The sequence below is a fragment of the Polypterus senegalus genome, chromosome 8, assembly GCF_016835505.1.
Source record: "Polypterus senegalus isolate Bchr_013 chromosome 8, ASM1683550v1, whole genome shotgun sequence".
Taxonomy (NCBI): Eukaryota; Metazoa; Chordata; class Cladistia; order Polypteriformes; family Polypteridae; genus Polypterus; species Polypterus senegalus.
Genome location: NC_053161.1, coordinates 9,868,135 through 9,887,840, shown reverse-complemented (window position 1 = coordinate 9,887,840; position 19,706 = coordinate 9,868,135). Strand labels below are relative to the sequence as shown.

General features: G+C 37.7%; 1 protein-coding gene across 4 annotated transcripts in view; it reads left to right on the top strand.

Annotated features, from left to right (window-relative positions):
- Positions 1 to 19,706, top strand: part of macrod1 (mono-ADP ribosylhydrolase 1) — a 512,933-nt gene that overhangs the window by 485,953 nt on the left and 7,274 nt on the right. Inside the window, exon 10 of one of the 4 annotated variants that reach the window (XM_039760704.1) lies at positions 15,249 to 16,369. The exons of 2 other annotated variants lie outside the window; for them this stretch is intronic. In XM_039760704.1, the coding sequence (XP_039616638.1) occupies positions 15,249 to 15,283 (35 nt within the window). In that variant the 3' untranslated portion in view covers positions 15,284 to 16,369. Of the gene's footprint in view, positions 1 to 10,899; positions 10,970 to 15,248; positions 16,370 to 19,706 lie in introns of those variants that run through there. One more of the 4 variants, XM_039760703.1, reaches the window with a different exon arrangement.

The window sequence follows — 19,706 nt, the reverse complement described above, 5'->3', positions numbered from 1 at the left end:
AACCTCCAAATTAAAAGCCACCTTGTAAGAAGGCGATATATACTAATCTTTATGTTTGACCTTGACTCCTCACTTCATTATGTGTTTCATATAACAGATTATTTCTAATTGATTTTAAGGCTTAAGATAAACTTGAGTGAAAGTATTCATTTCATGTGAATGCCTTTCCTCATCATTCTAAATTTAAGCATTTTTCTTTCACTGAGTCACATAAATTTACATATTTAGGCATTGCAATTATACAGATCTTCAGCCTTATTCAATTTCTTTCCCCATCTGGAGTGCATGACGCAGAATCCTTTAAATTGGTCCAGTATACTCATGTTATTGTTCAGAAGGCTGAACGCCTCCCTCTATCCATTTACTGCACCTACTGTATCTAGTTTTATGGTCATGGGGAGCCAGAACCTATTTAAGGCAGTACAGGTTACAAAGCAGAAGACAAAACTGGATAGGGAACTAGAAAAATGCAGTAAAAGTATGCATATTCCAGAGTTTCTGTATTTCTTGTATTTATTTTTTGTTTATATAAAAATAAATCTGTCAGACTTTAGATGAATTGATACCGTCTTTTTTTCAGGATAAAAAAATGACACTGTCTTAAAAATAAAAGAGCTTCATAGATCTGTGATTGAGGAAGGCTGGAGTGTAACCAGCTGCCTTACTACATGCTTGGGCGGCACTTTGATTTGTTGTCATTACTGTTAGTTGCCCACTTAAAAGGAAATCATGTTTTTCCTTCATTAAAATACCCTTGCAAATGCAAGCTATTAAGGCTGTTTAAAGAATACCCACATTAGTTCCTGACTTTTGTACAATTTTGATGGGTTAGTCTCCAGCTCCCTGCAATACTGATTTGGATTAAGTGGGTTTAGGAGATAGGTAGATGGACATTTTTCCAGTACTTGAATCTGAAAATTGTATTGACTATAATAGACTCTAAATTACTCAACTACATCCCTTTATTGACTGTGCAGATGCTGATAATGAACAATCATGCTAGTTAGAGATAAAAACTATGTTTGTGCTTATACGCCAGCCTTCTGTAACCTTACATTTTCCTAGAGCAACACTGGGAGAAAAAGCTTAAATTAATAGACAATTAGTGGAAAACCAGTCTCCAGAGAATACACTTTTTGTCACGTTTTGCTAGACATGGATTCAAGTTGCTGAAGTTTTACACCATCATTTTCTCTTCAGGTCTAGTATGAGTATGATGGCTGCAACCCTTGGTCACAAGGTTTAGCTTTGCCCCATACACAAACTCTATTGGAGGTTCGTTTTTGTTTAATGCCCTGTTAATCTCATCACTAATTGTCCTGTTTGGAGGTATGGCAGGTGAAGCAGCTTTCCTCAGTGTTCAGTCTAAAGCAGTTTCCTTTATTACCCAGTTTGTCCCGATTATTGAATTACATTTTTCATGAGTTTATGTTGCCCTTCACAATGGATTAGGTTAAGAATCCCAACTGCCATATTTGCTCTGGCAATTCGCGTTTAGGTGAATTCACATAACATGAGAAGTACCTGCTATCCTTGTCATGTCTGTAGGTATTTACAGTGCATCCAGAAAGTATTCACAGCGCATCACTTTTTCCACATTTTGTTATGTTACAGCCTTATTCCAAAATGGATTAAATTCATTTTTTTCCTCAGAATTCTGCACACAACACCCCATAATGACAACATGAAAAAAGTGTACTTGAGATTTTTGTTTAATTTATTAAAAATAAAAAATTGAGAATTCACATGTACATAAGTATTCACAGCCTTTGCCATGAAGCTCAAAATTGAGCTCAGTTGCATCCTTTTTCCCCTGATCATCCTTGAGATGTTTCTGCAGCTTAATTGGAGTCCACCTGTGGTAAATTCAGTTGATTGGACATGATTTGGAAAGGAACACACCTGTCTATATAAGGTCCCACAGTTGACAGTTCATGTCAGAGCACAAACCAAGCATGAAATCAAAGGAATTGTCTGTAGACCTCCAAGACAGGATTGTCTCAAGGCACAAATCTGGGGAAGGTTACAGAAACATTTCTGCTGCTTTGAAGGTCCCAATGAGCACAGTGGCCTCCATCATCCGTAAGTGGAAGAAGTTCGAAATCACCAGGACTCTTCCTAGAGCTGGCTGGCCATCTAAACTGAGCGATCGGGGGAGAAGGCCCTTAGTCAGGAAGGTGACCAAGAACCCGATGGTCACTCTGTCAGAGCTCCAGAGGTCCTCTGTGGAGAAAGGAGAACCTTCCAGAAGGACAACCATCTCTGCAGCAATCCTCCAATCAGGCCTGTATGGTAGAGTGGCCAGACGGAAGTCACTCCTTAGTAAAAGGCACATGGCAGCCCGCCTGGAGTTTGCCAAAAGGCACCTGAAGGACTCTCAGACCATGAGAAACAAAATTCTCTGGTCTGATGAGACAAAGATTGAACTCTTTGGTGTGAATTCCAGGCGTCACGTTTGGAGGAAATCACACACCGCTCATCACCAGGCCAGTACCATCCCTACAGTGAAGCATGGTGGTGGCAGCATCATGCTGTGGGGATGTTTTTCAGCGGTAGGAACTGGGAGACTAGTCAGGATAAAGGGAAAGATGACTGCAGCAATGTACAGAGACATCCTGGATGAAAACCTGCTCCAGAGCGCTGTTGACCTCAGACTGGGGCGACGGTTCATCTTTCAGCAGGACAACGACCCTAAGCACACAGCCAAGATATCAAAGGAGTGGCTTCAGGACAACTGTGAATGTCCTTGAGTGGCCCAGCCAGAGCTCAGACTTGAATCCGATTGAACATCTCTGGAGAGATCTTAAAATGGCTGTGCACCGACGCTTCCCATCCCACCTGATGGAGCTTGAGAGGTGCTGCAAAGAGGAATGGGCGAAACTGGCCAAGGATAGATGTGCCAAGCTTGTGGCATCATATTCAAAAAGACTTGAGGCTGTAATTGCTGCCAAAGGTGCATCGACAAAGTATTGAGCAAAGGCTGTGAATATTTATGTACATGTGATTTCTCAGTTTTTTTATTTTTAATAAATTTGCAAAAACCTCAAGTAAACTTTTTTCACGTTGTCATTATTGGGTGTTGTGTGTAGAATTCTGAGGAAAAAAATAATTTGAATCTATTTTGGAATAAGGCTGTAACATAACAAAATGTGGAAAAAGTGATGCGCTGTGAATACTTTCCGGATGCACTGTATGTCCACATGAAAGCACTGTCACTTAACAGAGAGATTTCATTGAAATCTGGTACACTTGCATTTAAGGGATATTTTTCAGGAACGTTAAATATATGTTCAGATATCTTGAATAGAGTGCGCTGTATACATTGTTGAAATTTCAAAACCATAAAAAGCATTGGCAAATTTTCAAAATCATCTGTCTTAAAAGAGGAAAACAGTCTGTGTGACCTATATTACTGAATAGTTTAATGTTTCAAAGTTACCTTGAGAGAGATTTTATGCTTTATATGAAACCAGTAATGGCACACTGCATGATAACGTGCAGTGAATACACTTGACTTGAGTATTTCTAGTTTTTATCTTATTTCTCCGCACATTTAGCATTTGTTTGCTCAGAGGTTTATATGCTTGCTGCTTCCTGAGCAGCTCTTCTTTTCTCCACCCTAGCGTCCTGCTTCTTCTCTTCTTTCATCGGTATCTTTTTGCGTTAAAACTGATTAAGTCAGTGTTTATGTTGCAATTACTTAGTACATTTTCTTACATTTTTCACTTAAGCTGGCACTTAAGTCTTCAATCTGCTTCAAGAATGATTTAAGATATTACGAGGTAGGGCCGCTGCTGAGAGCTGATTCTACAATAAAATAAAAATAAAAAGAGGAATAACCTTGGAGGTCAATCATCACCCTGAAAGCAGATAGTAGACGTCACATAGTATATGTTTACCAAATTTCAGGTCAATAGTTCAAACAGTTTGTGAGCTACGGGTGATTTAAAATCCTGGACAGACAAACGGACAGGCACAGTAGCGTATTATGTAAGAATATATGTATTTTTATATCTCACTTTGAAGTAAATAAATAAAAAAGAGTGAAAGTTTAAGAACAATTAACTATGTCCCTGAACACGCTAGATTGTTATGTCATGCATACAATTTCTAACTTATTTACACTTGTTCTTTGAGTGTCCCCTGGTGTCTGAGTTTTATTTTCTGTCTGATGTTCTGTTTATCTCCATCCATCTGAAATATTCTTCCTATTAGGCCTCCCTTCAATGTCCGTTACCTCCACTCAGCAGAGGTTGCTCTCATTGTGTGTTTGAATGTTGCAAAGACAGTTTTAGCCTCTTGTTAGAAGTCTGAGCTTCCAGAGACGAGGATCAATGGCTCATCTGGCACCAGCATTGCAACGTTGTGATCTGAAGTATGGCCAGTCTAATATCAGGTAGCACATGGCTTTAACTGAGCATCATCAGCTTCATATTCCTGCTCCTCGGGGCAAGTGAGAGGCAAGGGAACTGTTATTATCTATTTTTTATTTTTTGTTTGTTTTCTGACTGCTTTTATTGTTTATTATAAACAAACATTTGGTCACAAACATTGTTCACTCACTTTTGAACATATATAGTACTGGCTTTTTTATGCATTAAATAATGAAACTGTGTGTGTGTGTGTTTATATAATTGTACAGGTATGCATTGTATATGTATGTGTGTATATACAGTGGATAAAAAGAGATTTTGTATAATAAAAAATGAAACCAAGATAAATCCCGTCAGAACTTATTACACCTTTATTGCAAAATTGTAATATATAAAAAGAAGGTGAAAACAAATCAGAAACTGGTTTAGTGGAAAAAAAATGTTACAAAAACTTGGTTGCATTAGTGTGCACAGCCCTTAAACTAATACTTAGTTGAAGCACCTTTTGATTTTATTACAGCACTCAGTCTTTTTGGGCAAGAGTCTATCAGTATGGCACATCTGGGCTTGGTGATTTTTGCCCACTTCTTGCCTTAATTAACTCTTTTGCCTTAATTGTAATTGACTTGCTATTTAAGACTCAGGCCCCTTAATTATTTCTTTTTTCCTTAATTAGCAGCCAAACAATAATGAGATACAAAATGAGCCAACACATGATCAGATAACCAGTCTCCATTTTACCACCTTTTTAACACCTGAAAAAAAGAAAGGTGATGTTCTCAGTAATGTTGATTTGGACTGTGGTCTTAGGAAAAAAGAAAATCAACAGTTTTGAATGTCTGCTGTGGCAAAATGAGAGCGCCAACAAGCCATGGAATTAAATAGCAGATTTAATTAACAACAGGAATTTGTTTCTAATTAAGAGACTGGTTGGAGTTCGAGACCCCGACCTAGCTGGTCTTCTATTGGCTCTCACTTCACATCTCATTTCTGTTTTAAGAAAAAAGTGAATCAATTCAGTGGACTGAATCTTAAAAAAACAAGTCAGTTAAAATTAAGGGAAAAGAAATGAATTGGCAGTCCAAACCAGTCTCTAATTAAGGAAAGGGTTAGAATGAAAATCTACAGTCACAGTAGCTCCACAGGACAAGAGCTGGGTAACCTTAGCATAACCACTAGTAGGCAGGGCAGCACACACTTACAAAAGTATTATGAAGTACAAACACTTAGGTACTCCCCAATACAATTGTTTGGTGCAACGAACATTCAGGATTACATGGTGCTAGTTGGAGGTCTGGAGGGGATCTTGGCCTGTTAGTGGGTTGTTCTTCTAAGGCACCCAGATAACCTGGAATACTCCTACAGGGTTACTTAGAATTGTTCCTGGGCCAGATCTAAAAGCTCCTTATGACAAGTCTTATGTTGAGCTGGGAGTTGGGGGAACAGTTATTGGACAACAGCTCAGCTGGTGATTGATTAGAGGACTGGAGAAGAGTGTGAATCTAGTGAAGGAGAGTTTGATAGAAGGTAAGCCCTTCAACGGATGGTAAGATTCTGTCCTCAGATTAGACAGCTTAGTACAGGTTCTACTATAGAATGCCCAGGAGAGGGCGGGCTACCAGTTGACCAAAATCTCCAGGACTATCTCTTGCTTTGACTGCTGTAGCTGACTGCAGTCTCTCCTGGGGCTTATTTTCTCCAGTGATGCTGCTGACTGGAGTTTTTGTTTTCTTCTCCTCCGTTGTATACTGGCCATAGTTCCATTTATATTACAGTTTCAAACTATTTTGTTTCCTGTGGTTTTTAACAAATTTGTGTCTTTATGTCTACTTATTATGTGCTGTAATTAGTCATTTCTAAATATTATAATTGCATTTTACCTGTGAACTCACTGCGGTGGTCTGTGCCTCCACTCAGTGAAGAGGCTATACAAAAGAAATTGAATTGAATTCGCTTTTATTGTTTTACCTGGGTGTTTATTGGGCCTTTGTCCTGCTCTGTTTTTTTCCTGCATTTCCTTAATAAATTCCTCTTTTGATTATTACTTTGGATTCGCTGGTCACCCTTTGGGTTTCTAGTTCACTCCTTAGCATCTCCTAAAGTCCACACTTAAATTAGTAAAAGGTATTGAGCAATTGCATGTGATAAATAGAATTCTCTACTACTAAGAAACTTTTTAGAGTGTTGTGACCTTGATGCTATTCTTTCTTATAATTATAATTACTTGCTGTGTATTCCCCTGCAGAAACAAATAATAAATGATACCTCCAAGAATGTTACAGTAAATATACTGTAAGTTTAATGATATTTTTTATAAAAAATTAAAAGGGCAGTCATATTTTTGCTAGACATTTGAATTGTGCAGCCACATCTGCTTTTCAGTTAACAACTTAAAACAAAGTGGCATTGCTTAAATATTCTAACCTGCAGCAGTATGTGCATATGGTGAGACTGCTATGTCAAAATGGAAACCTCAATAGTTAAACACAATACACTTCAGAGCAGGCTGACAGAACTGTTGAAGAGCACAATGCAGTCAATATACGACTACCAGGCACAAGAGAATCTTTTATAAAATAAACACAATAACAGCAAGTCTCAAATGCAACAGAGACAAGTGGGCATCATGTGACATTTGAATGTTAACCTTGACAAGACAAATGTCAGAGACAACATGAAACGTAGACCTAAATATGCACTCACCAGCCCATTGCACTCATTACACTCCTATCACTTTTTATCTGTTTATTTGCTGTAAGATGATTAGTTGCATTATACAGTGTCTTGCAAAAACGTTCATTAAAAATATTAAAGCCAACAAACAAAACAAATATCCCTCTCAAGACAAAAAAATGGAATTGAATTGGATTGAATTAAAGTGAACCAGCTACATAAAGACCTGTTTTGACAAGAAGATGTGCTGTGTTGTCTGGTTCAGTTAAAGATTGTTTTGTTCTTGTCGTGGGTCATTTTTGTGCTCGGTCCCATCTACTATTGACCTAAATCCACCCCATAAACAATCATTTAATGTGGTAAAACACATTTAAGACTCCATGACAGTGTGCAGGTTTTAAATAAAAACAGCACACTTAGGCTTGTGTGGGTGTAGGTGCGCAGTGTGATAGCATAGGCCAGCGGGCCTGGGATGTTGATGTGAAAACTGGCTAATTGCACATTCACATGCAGGCATGGTCAGCCCAGCCGGTTTCCTCATTAGTACTCTGGGGATGGTAATCAAGGCACCTACACCCACATTAGTACAAAAAGATTGTGAGCAGGATAAACAGCAAGAATGAGAAACAAAATGATAAGAAAAAGAAGTTAAAAAGAAAGGACTCAGTGCTGTCATGGAGAGGAGACAGGCAGTCGGGAAAGTTGCCCTAATTAGAGCAGTGGTGTTCTTGGGTAGGGTTGCTCCTGTTAAGTGTCCAGAGTAACAGGAGTGACCAACCACTCTGCGAGATTTCCGCAAACACCATAGGATAATGGCGGGAGAAGGGAGCTGGCCTCACAGGGTCCCCTTCAGATGCCAAGGGATGACGGCAAGATCCCAAAACAGATAAAAGAGTTGACTGCACCTGTTGGAGGACATCTCCACTTGCTGAAGAGACCGAAAACAGTAGGCAGAGGAGATGTCGGTTTTAGAAGGAAACACAAAGGCTCTTGGGTGATTTTAAATGATAGATCCTGACTGTTTCTTTACCATTCTCATTTTAAACAATTGGAATAATTGTTTATTTATTGAGATGTTTAAACCTCCACCAAATGCACTGGATTTTATTGGGATTATTTATTTTGGAATATTAATTTGAAAGACTGCAATGCACTTTACTATGTACTTTGAATCATCTTTTGCCATGTTTTGTGTCCTCTTGGCACCAGTCCTTCTTGGTTTCATTATTGTAGATTTCTAGTGTTCAATGATGTTATGCCAACTGTGCTGCCTGCGCCTTACATTGAGACAAGTCCTTAAATGATGCTCATGCAGGACTTGTTTGAACTGTTAACTGACAAATTGGTAATGTTAGCTCAGTAAGCAGTTGACCAATGCCCAGCGGTACGAATCCAGAATTTGCTTGTGGGTATATGGGTGGTCCAGGTCCTGGTCTTGCATGTTTATACTATAAGAATCATTTAGTGTTCTGTTAAAAGTCAAGTTCAATATCTGTCCTTAAGTGAGAGTTCTTCAATTTTTGGACTGTAGACTGTTTATATTGGGTTTTAATTATTTTGTTCAAACGAACAAGGATGAACTGAATTAACATGACTTTAAATACAGGCATTGCAAGCATCCTTTCTTGTACTTTCCTCATGCGTTGTACCAGTAATTTATGCTTTTGCTCCAGTCAGTTTCCTTTTCAATTAATTTATGACCTGGAAATGGGAAATAAGTACAGATGTCACAGAACCTGTTTTAATTCATTTACAACCTGGGAACAGATGGACCTCTTAGGAACAGGAATGACAGAATTAGTTTACAGCTTGACAAAGGAAGATGTGTGGAGGTACTTAAAAGATTAAATATTTTGATCAGAGTCATTTGTCATCAGGACAAGATAGCCAAATGTGTGCAATGTCACATGCCCTGAAACCCCACTTGTGCATTATAACATAATTATGGCTTATCTGATGGACCATAGATGACAACAACAGAACATCTGCAGAGGAAGCAACGTTAGAAATCAAGACACATGTGATCATTTCATCTGGACATCAGAGATTGTAATCTATGAATAACACCGATTGCTAAACCAAAAGCCGCCCACAACATTCACCCCTTGATATTTCTGATTTTCAGTATTTTTTTTTTTCAAAGACATTATATCCAGGCTTTGCTGTCTATTTTATTTTCTATTATATTTTATTTTATTCTGTTTGGTATTGTTATATACACTAATAAATACCACATTGCTTTTATATTTTCAATGCCTTTTGTAGAGTAATTGAAATAATAAGAAGGCAACAAGTATAGGTAACATTGCCTCTTTCTTGCCCACAGGGTTTATCAAGGCTATTCAGGTTGCTTCTCAATAATTAGAAAAACTATTGTAAAAGCAAGACATGGATTGGTTAGTAAGCGGCAAATAACCAAAACAGCTGCACTTTTATGTGTGTCACAATGACAGCCACATGTTTGTTAGTGCAGGTGATAGTGAATCCCTGTGTAGATAGTCGTACGTGGAATATTGGGGAATGATTGTCAATTGGCACCACCCGAGACTTTGTCTAGATTGGATCTCTGCGTATCTATGTGTGCGCTTGCTAAACTTCAAGTGTGGAACTAGATGAACACAACATACTTGCTGGTAAGTCTCACAAACCTCATGATAATACACTACCTATCTTGTTTCTGTTTAGGTTTCCAGCACATGCTTTTTGTGAATTTCTGCTTTGGGATTGGGCTTCAGTTTTGGATTTTGCTGGCCATTCCCAAGCTTTTCTGGCGGTATTCTCTTTTTGTAGCTACCAGTTTTGTTGTTGCTGTTATTATTTCTTACTTTAGGTGTAACCTCTGGATTGCTTTCTTGCTATATTGTTTATTTTAGTATGTTTATTATCAGATTATTGTTGTCAGTAAGCTTCATTTCCAATTAAGCATATTCATTTGTGTTCAATTAAAGCTAAGGTCATATTTATGAAGCTCCAGCTCAGGTGCATGTTGAGGATTTGGTCTTAATTAGCCCACCCCTACTGGGTATTTCTCGATGACCTTCAGTGGCAATTCTTCATTTATGGATGTATTTAGTGAAGACTACATTGATTGTTTTGAAATATTGTAAAAAGAGTACTACTCATTATTAACTGCTGTTGTTAGCACTGTAGCCTCATAGCTTCAGGGAACTGGGGTTCAATACCCAGCCTGTTTGCAGTTCCTCTTAAAAGCACTCACTTTGTTGGACTGATGTGTATCAAGTTAAACATGATTGCTCTGCCAAAGCTTCCATGTTTTTATCCGAATCTTTGCAAAGATGCCTGTAAACCAAAATGAGTTTGTTACTTTTGTTTCTTGTCAGTCTAAAGGATTGGCAGGTTACGGTATGTATTTTTTTTTCTTTTCACATGAAGATACAAATGCACTGGCTCAAACAGAAATATGCACGTTATACCGGCTCAGATTAAAATGTAATCAAACTTTCCTCCTGACTCAGTGTCTCACCTACGATCTCCTCTTTCTCTCACTCCGTCTGTTTATGCACCCATCTCATTATTCTCATCAGACCTGAGGCATGGTGTGTGTCCTCTGCTCTCCTTTCCTCCGCTCTGGAAAAAGCAATGCATTAATAATGAAATGGCACTCGTTCATGAGATGTGAAATAAAATAAGTTAGAGTGTTGCGCCCTAATTGTTGAATGGGAAATGGGAAGAGAACCCCCACCTTTACGAGCTCAGTCATCACCTTTTACATGCCCTTTAGTTGAGTAATATGGGTGCTTGATCATCATCTGTCTTCCCACTGGCTACACTTTTACCTATAGTTCTGTACAAGCCAATTATCAAATATTTGTTTTTTTTTATTTTTCTGCAGGTCTCAAATCTAGTCACTGTGCTACTGTCCTAGCTTCTACTGGATAGAACACTGTCTAATGTTTATTCACAGCCTGCCCTCTCCAACTAAATATGTTTGTCATTGCCAAAGGCAAGAATGAAAGAGCTACTCGATAGATACTCTATCGGTGTGAGGTGTCTTGAGGAACTATTTCAATGCTCATTTACACTGCAGTGTGTAGAACTGAAAAAAATGTTTTCTTTTTCTCTTTTAAAGAGTAATGTTCAAGCTGGCTGCAGCAGGTTGTGCTCATCTACTTGTGTGTCTAAGGATCAATTTATTATTATTTGACTGACTCCATTATTCAAGGTGATTTACAACATTTGGGATATGCTTGGTTACATTTCCTTTGTGTTCCAGCTGGAGCACATTCAGATGAAGAGGCTTGCTCATGTTCACCCAGTGTCAGTTGCAGGATTTGAACCCACAGCCGCAGGGTTTGAAGTCTAAAGTCTTAACCACTGCAATATAAGATTTTCATGTGTGCATATAATGGATTTGCTCTATAGACAATGGCCTACAGGCTAGGCTGGCCAGTTAAAGTGAGGAGTTGATGCATTCTCCCTGTTTTTACTGTATGTTGGTTCCACCCAGTGAGGTTTATCAATGACCCAAATGCCCCGGAGTGCTTGAGTGCAGCTCAGACACTTCAGATTCTGCCGAACAATCCATGCTGTTTTAACAGGCCCTGGCTCCAGGTTAATTCTGTAATGGAAAGACGGTTTAAAGAAATGGTAAAGTTATACAGCCTTATTTTATTGAAGCATGCAATCGGTGTATATACTGTATGGTAGTGGCATAAAATATGCATTATATAATGCCCATTCATTTACAAACATTTTAAAATGTATTGTTTATTTAGCAACCTGCTGTATTATGCTGTGTTTATTCCAGACAGCCATATGTGTATAAATGACTAGAACAGGACAGCACAGTCATAACGCACTGTACTACAGTAATTTAAAATAATGGCTGGTATTTTTGAATAAAAATGGCAAATGACATTCTATTATAGTGAGTGTGATTCTATTCCACAAATGTGTGTGCAGGCAGCATGAGGCACAAGACAATAAGACACTATTTTTGCATCAGATAACTTATTTTTAACATGAATTCTAACTTTATTGCATATATGAAAATATCTAAATTGCATAAAAGCTGTAATCTACAAATACCCTTTACTGGGTAGGAGCAGCATACCAGATGCTCTTAATTTTTCATATAACTCTGTACTCCATACATCTTATAGCTGTATCTAAATAATGACTCTCAAATGAAATGGTCTCTGACCACAGAGTCTCTATGATTTTTTTAGAAATACTAACGTATGAATATCATTTAGATTAGGTCCTAGGTCCTAGGTCCTATCCTAGAGGGAAATTTGTTTTCAGTAGGAAAGTAGAAAATATGAGGCATTGTTATACAGACGCAGGAAATTAAGCCAGGAAACAACAACTTGCAACTCAGGTGCTTAGAACCCTACCTCCTGGACAGATTCTTCCATGTGTCTTAGTGCATAGAGATGTCTAGTGCGCACCAAGGATCAGTGCTGAGCCCTCTACTTTTCTCTCTACACTCTTTTTCACTAGGCTTTGTCATCTAGTCCCATGTTTTTTCCTATCAGGAAACTGATTATATGCAGTTATACCTGTTGCTTTCTCCAGAACACACAGTATTCACTACAGTCTCTGCATATCTCACCAGAATTGAAGCCTGGGTGACAGAACATCATCATCAGCTCAACCAGGCAAAAAGAAGCCTTCTTGTTATCTAAGCTGGTCCATCTATTCAGCATCCCATCTCTATTCAGCTTGATTCGTTATCACGAACACCTTCCAAGTCGGTATGAAAGAGTGGGCTGGTGATTGATGACCAGTTGTCCTTCATGGACCATGTTGCTATGGACTCTCTGTCTTGTAGATTCACTCTAAAATTTCCACAAGATCAGACTGTATCTGACAGAATATCCAGCACAATTCCTATCCAGGCTCTGGTCTTGTGCTGACTGGACTACAGTAACTCTCTGCTTACAGGAGCACTGGCATATGTCACCAGGCTGTTGTAAACAATTCAAAATGCCACTCCTCTCTTCAGGTCACTATACTGGCTTCCTATAGTGGCACTTTACTTGTTGGTGGGTCTGCACCTATATTTATGGAGTCACTTATGTGGTCCTATGCTCCTTCTCGACCACTGAGGTCTGCCAGTGAACGGCTTCTGGTGATTCCACCTGTGTGTGGTATCAGATCTCAGCCCACACTCTTCATGTGTAGCTACTGCCTGGTGTAATGAGCTGCCCACCTCTATTCATAATTTGTATTTTGTTTTGACCTTTTCCCTTGAGGAAATCAGTATTGTACCCTTTTTTCTGTAACTCTTGTTCCCAAACAGTCCTCAGACTGATATTACTCTGTTAGGTTGACCTCTTTTGTAAATCATTTTGGATGAAGTCATCTGCTAAGCAAACAAATGAAAATGTAAACTAGTGTTATCATAAGTACACACACTCAAGAGCAGTACAAGGAACTGAAAAGTATACTTCTTCCTAAACGTTTATATTCAACATCAAGCTGTGTATCATCTGCAAATAGCAATAGATTACTCACTTTAGTATTAGTTGTCGTTTGTCATATAATGAAATTATTACTTGCACATATGACCAACAGGCATCACGTTATTAATAAGAATACAGTATATTAAAATGCACATCTTCACTTTAATGAACAGACAGCACAAATCAGCTTATTAAAATCAATATCATTAATGCAAATTAGATGGAGCAACCCTGCAGGAGTTCCTTGATGTCCTCACCCCAGTGGAGCATATTGCTCTTACCTGTAATCTTTGTCTCTTGTCTATATCCGCTTACCATCACATTTCAGCAGAAGTAGCACCAACTGGTTAGCAAACTGGTTAAGATGCCCTCAAATGAATTTCCCCTTTCAGTTGTATCCTTGAGTATGTCCATAATGGTGTTGTTTAGTTTAGTAATGTGAAAGAGGACAACCATATGTATAACAGATGACATAACAAGCCGTTGACTGTAAGCCAGTTAAACCTCTATTGCAGTGCTTGCTATTTTTGTTTACAATAACTGTGAATCTTCAAAACTTGCTGTTGACAGATTAAAAAAATGTTTAATGTTATTTAAATATTTTTATGAAAGTCACACTGTGTTGATTTGCTAATTTATGTTATACTGACAGGAAGTATGTGCATTCATTAAACCAAAGAAACTGGGCTTGCAGGATGGCAGGCTCTAAGAAATGATGAGAATCTGATTGCACACTTTACGATGAGTGGAGGCAAGGCAGATGTGTATGCGTGGAGACACTGAAATAAGCCTCAAGTGCACACCTCATGAAAAGCCTGAAATTTGAAATGCTCATTAAATTACAGTATTCTATAAAATCATATGAGGAGTCAAAAGTGCATTAAAAGCACAAGCCTTGCATTGCCTCTCCTAGTCTATGATTTGCAAAAAGATACCTACCTAAAGAGGCTTTTAATTTTTTTATTCTGCATTGTCTTCCCAGAATCACTCATCATGAATTAATCTGTATTACATTAGCAAGTCCCTGCTACTTGTTGAGTGGCTTTTGTCCAACACCCATACCACAATATAGAATTTAATATACTCAAAGCAGATTATTTTCATCTTAAAATAGATAATTCCTCAGTAATTTTGTTTGTAATTGAGTCATTTTTAAGTTGACATATGCAATGCTACAGCTGTTCCTGTATGCGTTTTAAATGATGTGGATGGTTCTCATTGGCCTCCCTTTTTTATTTGAGATTAGGAATTGCACACAGCACTGTCATTGAAACATAATTGAGACAAGTTAAACTACTATAACAATGTGAACATTCAGTTTTTGCCATCCAAAACTGACCAGACTCATTTTGTGCATTTGTCTATGCTGTCATTTCTCCATGGTGGAATCCTGATGGAACAATAACACTGTTGCCTCACAGTTCCAAAGTTCTTACTTGAATTATTTTTGGCTGACTACGCAGAGTTTTCTTCTGGAACTACATAAGGTGTGCCCTGTGATGAAATGACATCACATCCAGGGTTCATGTCTATCTTAAACTCCTCCTACTGAATAGTTGCTTGCTCCTCTTGATCTTGCACTGGAATAAACGGATTCAAAAAATGAATGAATTACTTTGTGTCAGTGTTAGCAACAACCAAATCAAATTCCTGTGACATACTTATAAAATGGTTCCTTTGTATTCTTTTCTATTATTGGTCTGTGGGGCCTTGGCTGATGATTATGGTTGCATACATTTCGTAGTCTTGTCATTTCTTCTGCTTTGTTTATTAGGTTTCCAAATCTTCCTGCAGCACTTTGATGAGTGAGGTTCTGAAGAAGAAACCATTATTAGAGTTTTGTGGACATTCCATTTCCTTTCAGTCTTGGAACCAGCAGGGAACTGACTAAAAAAAAATTCAGTTTCTACAGTCCATGTTCTCTTTTCCTTCCTCCTCTTTCATCATCATCATCATCATCTTCTTATCTCTCTAGCTATAGTCTACCATTAAAATATGTGCTATTTTGTCCTTTTCTCTCCAACTCTCATTTTGATATTTTTTGCTCCATATGTCCTCATTTGAGGCATTTCACTGCTCTGTAAGATTCTTTTGTACTGTCTGAAGTGTCTGCTTGTCTGAAGATGTTTACCATAATGCTCAATTCAAAAATGTGACCTCCTTCACCACCTTCATCCTGCAATACTATTGTTTTCTCTTCTAGACACCCTGACCACCAACAAACTCAATTTAAATGTTAGCATTGCCTCCATTGTATGCCCTGAAAGTGTCTAGCCACTGACTCCAGTTGCCTCATCTGTTTCCAATATTCTTCAGGTATTGTTCTCCACACATTTTGGAGCTGCCTTCTTCCTTCTGGTGTTTGATATCTGATTTAATCCTCTTTTTTGATACCCTGTCTATCTTCATATTTTTGTCCTCATAGTTGTTTCTGCTATGTCGAACACTGCTGTGCAGAGAAGACTTTTCCCCTTGAGTACTACTGTGACCAAGGTGTCCCTGGCCTCTTACTGCCTCAGTCACAGTCTCTTAATTTCTGGAGGTTCGCCTTCTATAACCTGGTCCATCATCAAATTCTGTGGATCATGGGCACCATTTTAATCCATTTCCCACATTTGCAACACAGATGGATAAAATTACATTGGCTTTTTATAGAATATTTTCCGTTATTGAAGTGTCATTAAATTGGAGTTTACACTCCAACTCCTCTGACCTTCGAACATAACAATTAAAGAACGACATTCTTGACACTTACCTAATTATTCAATCTTCACAAATGGACTGATCAGTTATTATGTGTGGAGATTTAGAATTCCTCAGCATATTCCTCAGCTCTACCTGCTAAGTCTCCAGTAATAAGACTGAAGAACAGCACTCATTTTTGAATTCTTAATGCAGCCTAACTGTAACCAAAAAGCTGGGTCACTATCTTGTGCATTCTAATTGGATCATCATCAAATACTAAAACCATATGTTAGTGGAAATACAAGTGGCTGTAGAATGTTCCAGGCACTAGATTTTGTGCCTCATAGTTCTGTTTAGCCTCATTGTTCATGTGGCTTTCTTCCAGTTAGTTTGGCCTCCTGCTACAGTTGTCAGGTTGATTGGTGATTACAAATTGACCTTGGCAGTACGGGTATCTGCTGTATGCTCCAACTTGAACATAACTGGAGAATCAAATGAGTTTAGAAAATAGATGGGCGGAAGTGAAAGTGGAAATCGAAAGAATTATTAAAGGTGCTGATGGAAAACTGTGTATTCTTTTTGAGAAGTTTCTAAAGATTTGGGGAGTAGTCAGTGATCTGATTTCTGACAGCTATAAACAGCAAATGGAGGCAGAAGAGAATCAAGTGTGTTCTAAATAACAAAATGAGCCTGAAAAGATTGAATGCTGTTTTGCTGCATTAGACTGAATGTAAACTCATTCAAAATATATATTTCATTCCAGTCTTAAAATAATGGCATTTTTGACACATAACAATTATTTTGGTTCAGCTTCATATCCATAAAGGGTCTTCCACATATACAGTGTTAGATTAATCTTATTTCCTTTATGCCATTTTCATTATTTGGAAGAGAAATCAATTATTTTATTAATCTGCACCAGTTTCTATTCATTAAACCATCTAAACACTTTGGTAACACTGAATACAAGGTTCCTTCAGTTTTCAGTTTATCTTCAAATTTAATCAGATGAAATGCAACAAATGACCTAAAATGGTAAAAAGGTAAGGTTAGCAAAAACAAAAAAAAAAAATTAATTTTACAAATGGGCGTTCTTCAGAAAACAAATAATAGGTTACAACCTAAAGATGTTCAGCAGCAATTAAAGTAAATTATTCCTTGTAAGTTGAAGCAAACAATTTGTACAGGTGTCCCAACTTCTGTTCTTTATTTAAAAACCCTCTGTTTGTCTTAAAGCAGAGTTGGAACAGACTGTGTTAACACTGTGGTATCTTGGTACTACTTGAACAATATTTCAGGGATAATGGCAAGAAAACAACAATTAAGAAATTAAATGAGACAGAGCATTATTACCCTTAGAAGTGTCTTAGACAATCCAAAGGCAATTGGAAACTGGAAGAAACTCTGATAGGAAGAGATCTGCCAGACCCAAAGTGACAACCCAAACAGAAGGCAAGTTTCTGAGGGTCACCAGCTTACGTGATAGACACCTCACAGGAAAGGAGTAAAGAAGAAACTTTGTGCTGTGGATTTGACAGGACGAGTGGCAGTAAGAAAGCCATTCCTTAAAGGACAAAATAGAACCTTGAAGTACCAGCTATGGACTACTGTAGACTGGACAAAGATTCCTCTTCACAGCAGAAACTGAGACTTGCTTTCTTCAACCACTGTTAAGCTGTTCTTGAAGCAGGTCCTCGGGTCCAATCCTGGAGGGCTACAACTAGAGCAAGTTTTTGTTTCAACCCAAATCTTTGCTGAAAAATGTGGTTATCTTTTGATTCTATGGTTAGTTAGTGCTTTCATTCTCCCACATCCCATCCTCTTTATATTGTAGATTTTTTATTTCTAAAGATAACATCTAAATGAGACAGTAATTCTCAGTTATTCATTCTTTTATCCCATTACTTTCCAAATATTGTGTTTAAACAAATTTATCATGACAAACACACACTGGTATAAATGGGACCAAGTGAAACGTTAAACTGCAGGCACCTTTGTCACTTCCATCTCATTGTTAATTGGCAAAATCAATTAAAAAAAATGTAGGCATGATCATCAGTAGGCTTTGCACCCTAGGAGCCAAGTTACCCAAACTATTCTATAACATTTCAGTAATTATTTACCGCTCTGATGCTGATCTTTCTGATTATAAATCAGGGCATAAGGATTGCAATTGATAAGAAGAATTCATTATTAATTGCAGAATTGTGGAATTTGAGGGTTCCTCTGGAATGCCACTTTCTCTTGCATGATTTGGCTCAAAAATTAATCAGCACATTGACATCTCATAACCGGCTTAAGTTTCAAGTTTGGTATTTTTTCCATCCAGTCGTTTTAGCTCTAGACCATCCTCAAGAAACTGTGACACACAATCACACACACCCATCATCGAGATATCAATGTTTTCGGTATCAGGGGACCCTAAAATGTCAAGATCCATTGAAAACCGGAGATACAATCTAAACCTTGTGTAAAGCTTTGACGAATCTAAAGCTTTCAGTCCGCCCCCATAGAGGTTATGGTGGGGGAGAGCACAAAGCAAAAAGGGGAAAAGAAGCAATTAGAAATTGTGAATCTTCACAAGCGAGTGAACAAAAATGAATCACACAAATCAGCAATCAGCTTTTAATTAGTCAATTGGTTTAGAACAAAAACCTGCAGCCACAGCAGCCTAAGACTGAACTAGAGATCCCCATAGTACTTCATTGAGATAATACGTATTAAACATTAAACAAAATCCAGCAAGTTTGTGGTTCCGCACAAAAGAAAATTTATTAGTGCAAATATTTAGTAGCATATGCAAGTAAGACTTTCACTGTACTCTCTAAACCTATATGGCTGACATATTTTAGTGATGTGAACAATTTAATTTGCTCTTAAAGCAATATTTCTAAATATTCCATTCAGGAGAAGAAGTGGCTGCGATAAGACCAGTCCCATCAGATGTGTGACAGCAGGAGTAGAAATATTTTGTGCCTAGAAAGAGACTCCATTTACAGAAGAGCAACTCGTGATCTAAAATGTAATCACTATATCCACCTTCATTAAGACAAGTGATTTTATGTAACTTAATAATTTAATTTCAAACATGTAATACTTTAAAGTACTTCTAATTGAGACAGTGTTGCATTAGCAGGTATCATTAAGGACTTTTATCTCTTGTATGTAAGTTCACATGAATAATGTGCAACAATGCAGTGATTTGGATGCTATGCTTTAACTGTATTGTAGATTGTATGATTCTGCAGAGTGGAGTAAAATTTAAAAGCAAAACTATATTTTTGATTTGTGTTCCCATAGCCTCCAGATCACGAATCTTGCTTGTCACCTATGATTTGCTGTTGCAGAAGAGAGCTATTTTTTGGCCATAAAATTATAACTTATTATAAACAGTAAATTGTATTATATACTAAAGGTAATTTTGCATTTTTAGCTGTTTAATAAATAAAGGTGCACTGCTAAGCTCTCCGACACTGTAAAACCTTTCAGCTGACATTTGGAATTGTAATGCCATCTTGGAAACTCATTAAAAACATCTTAATCAAAA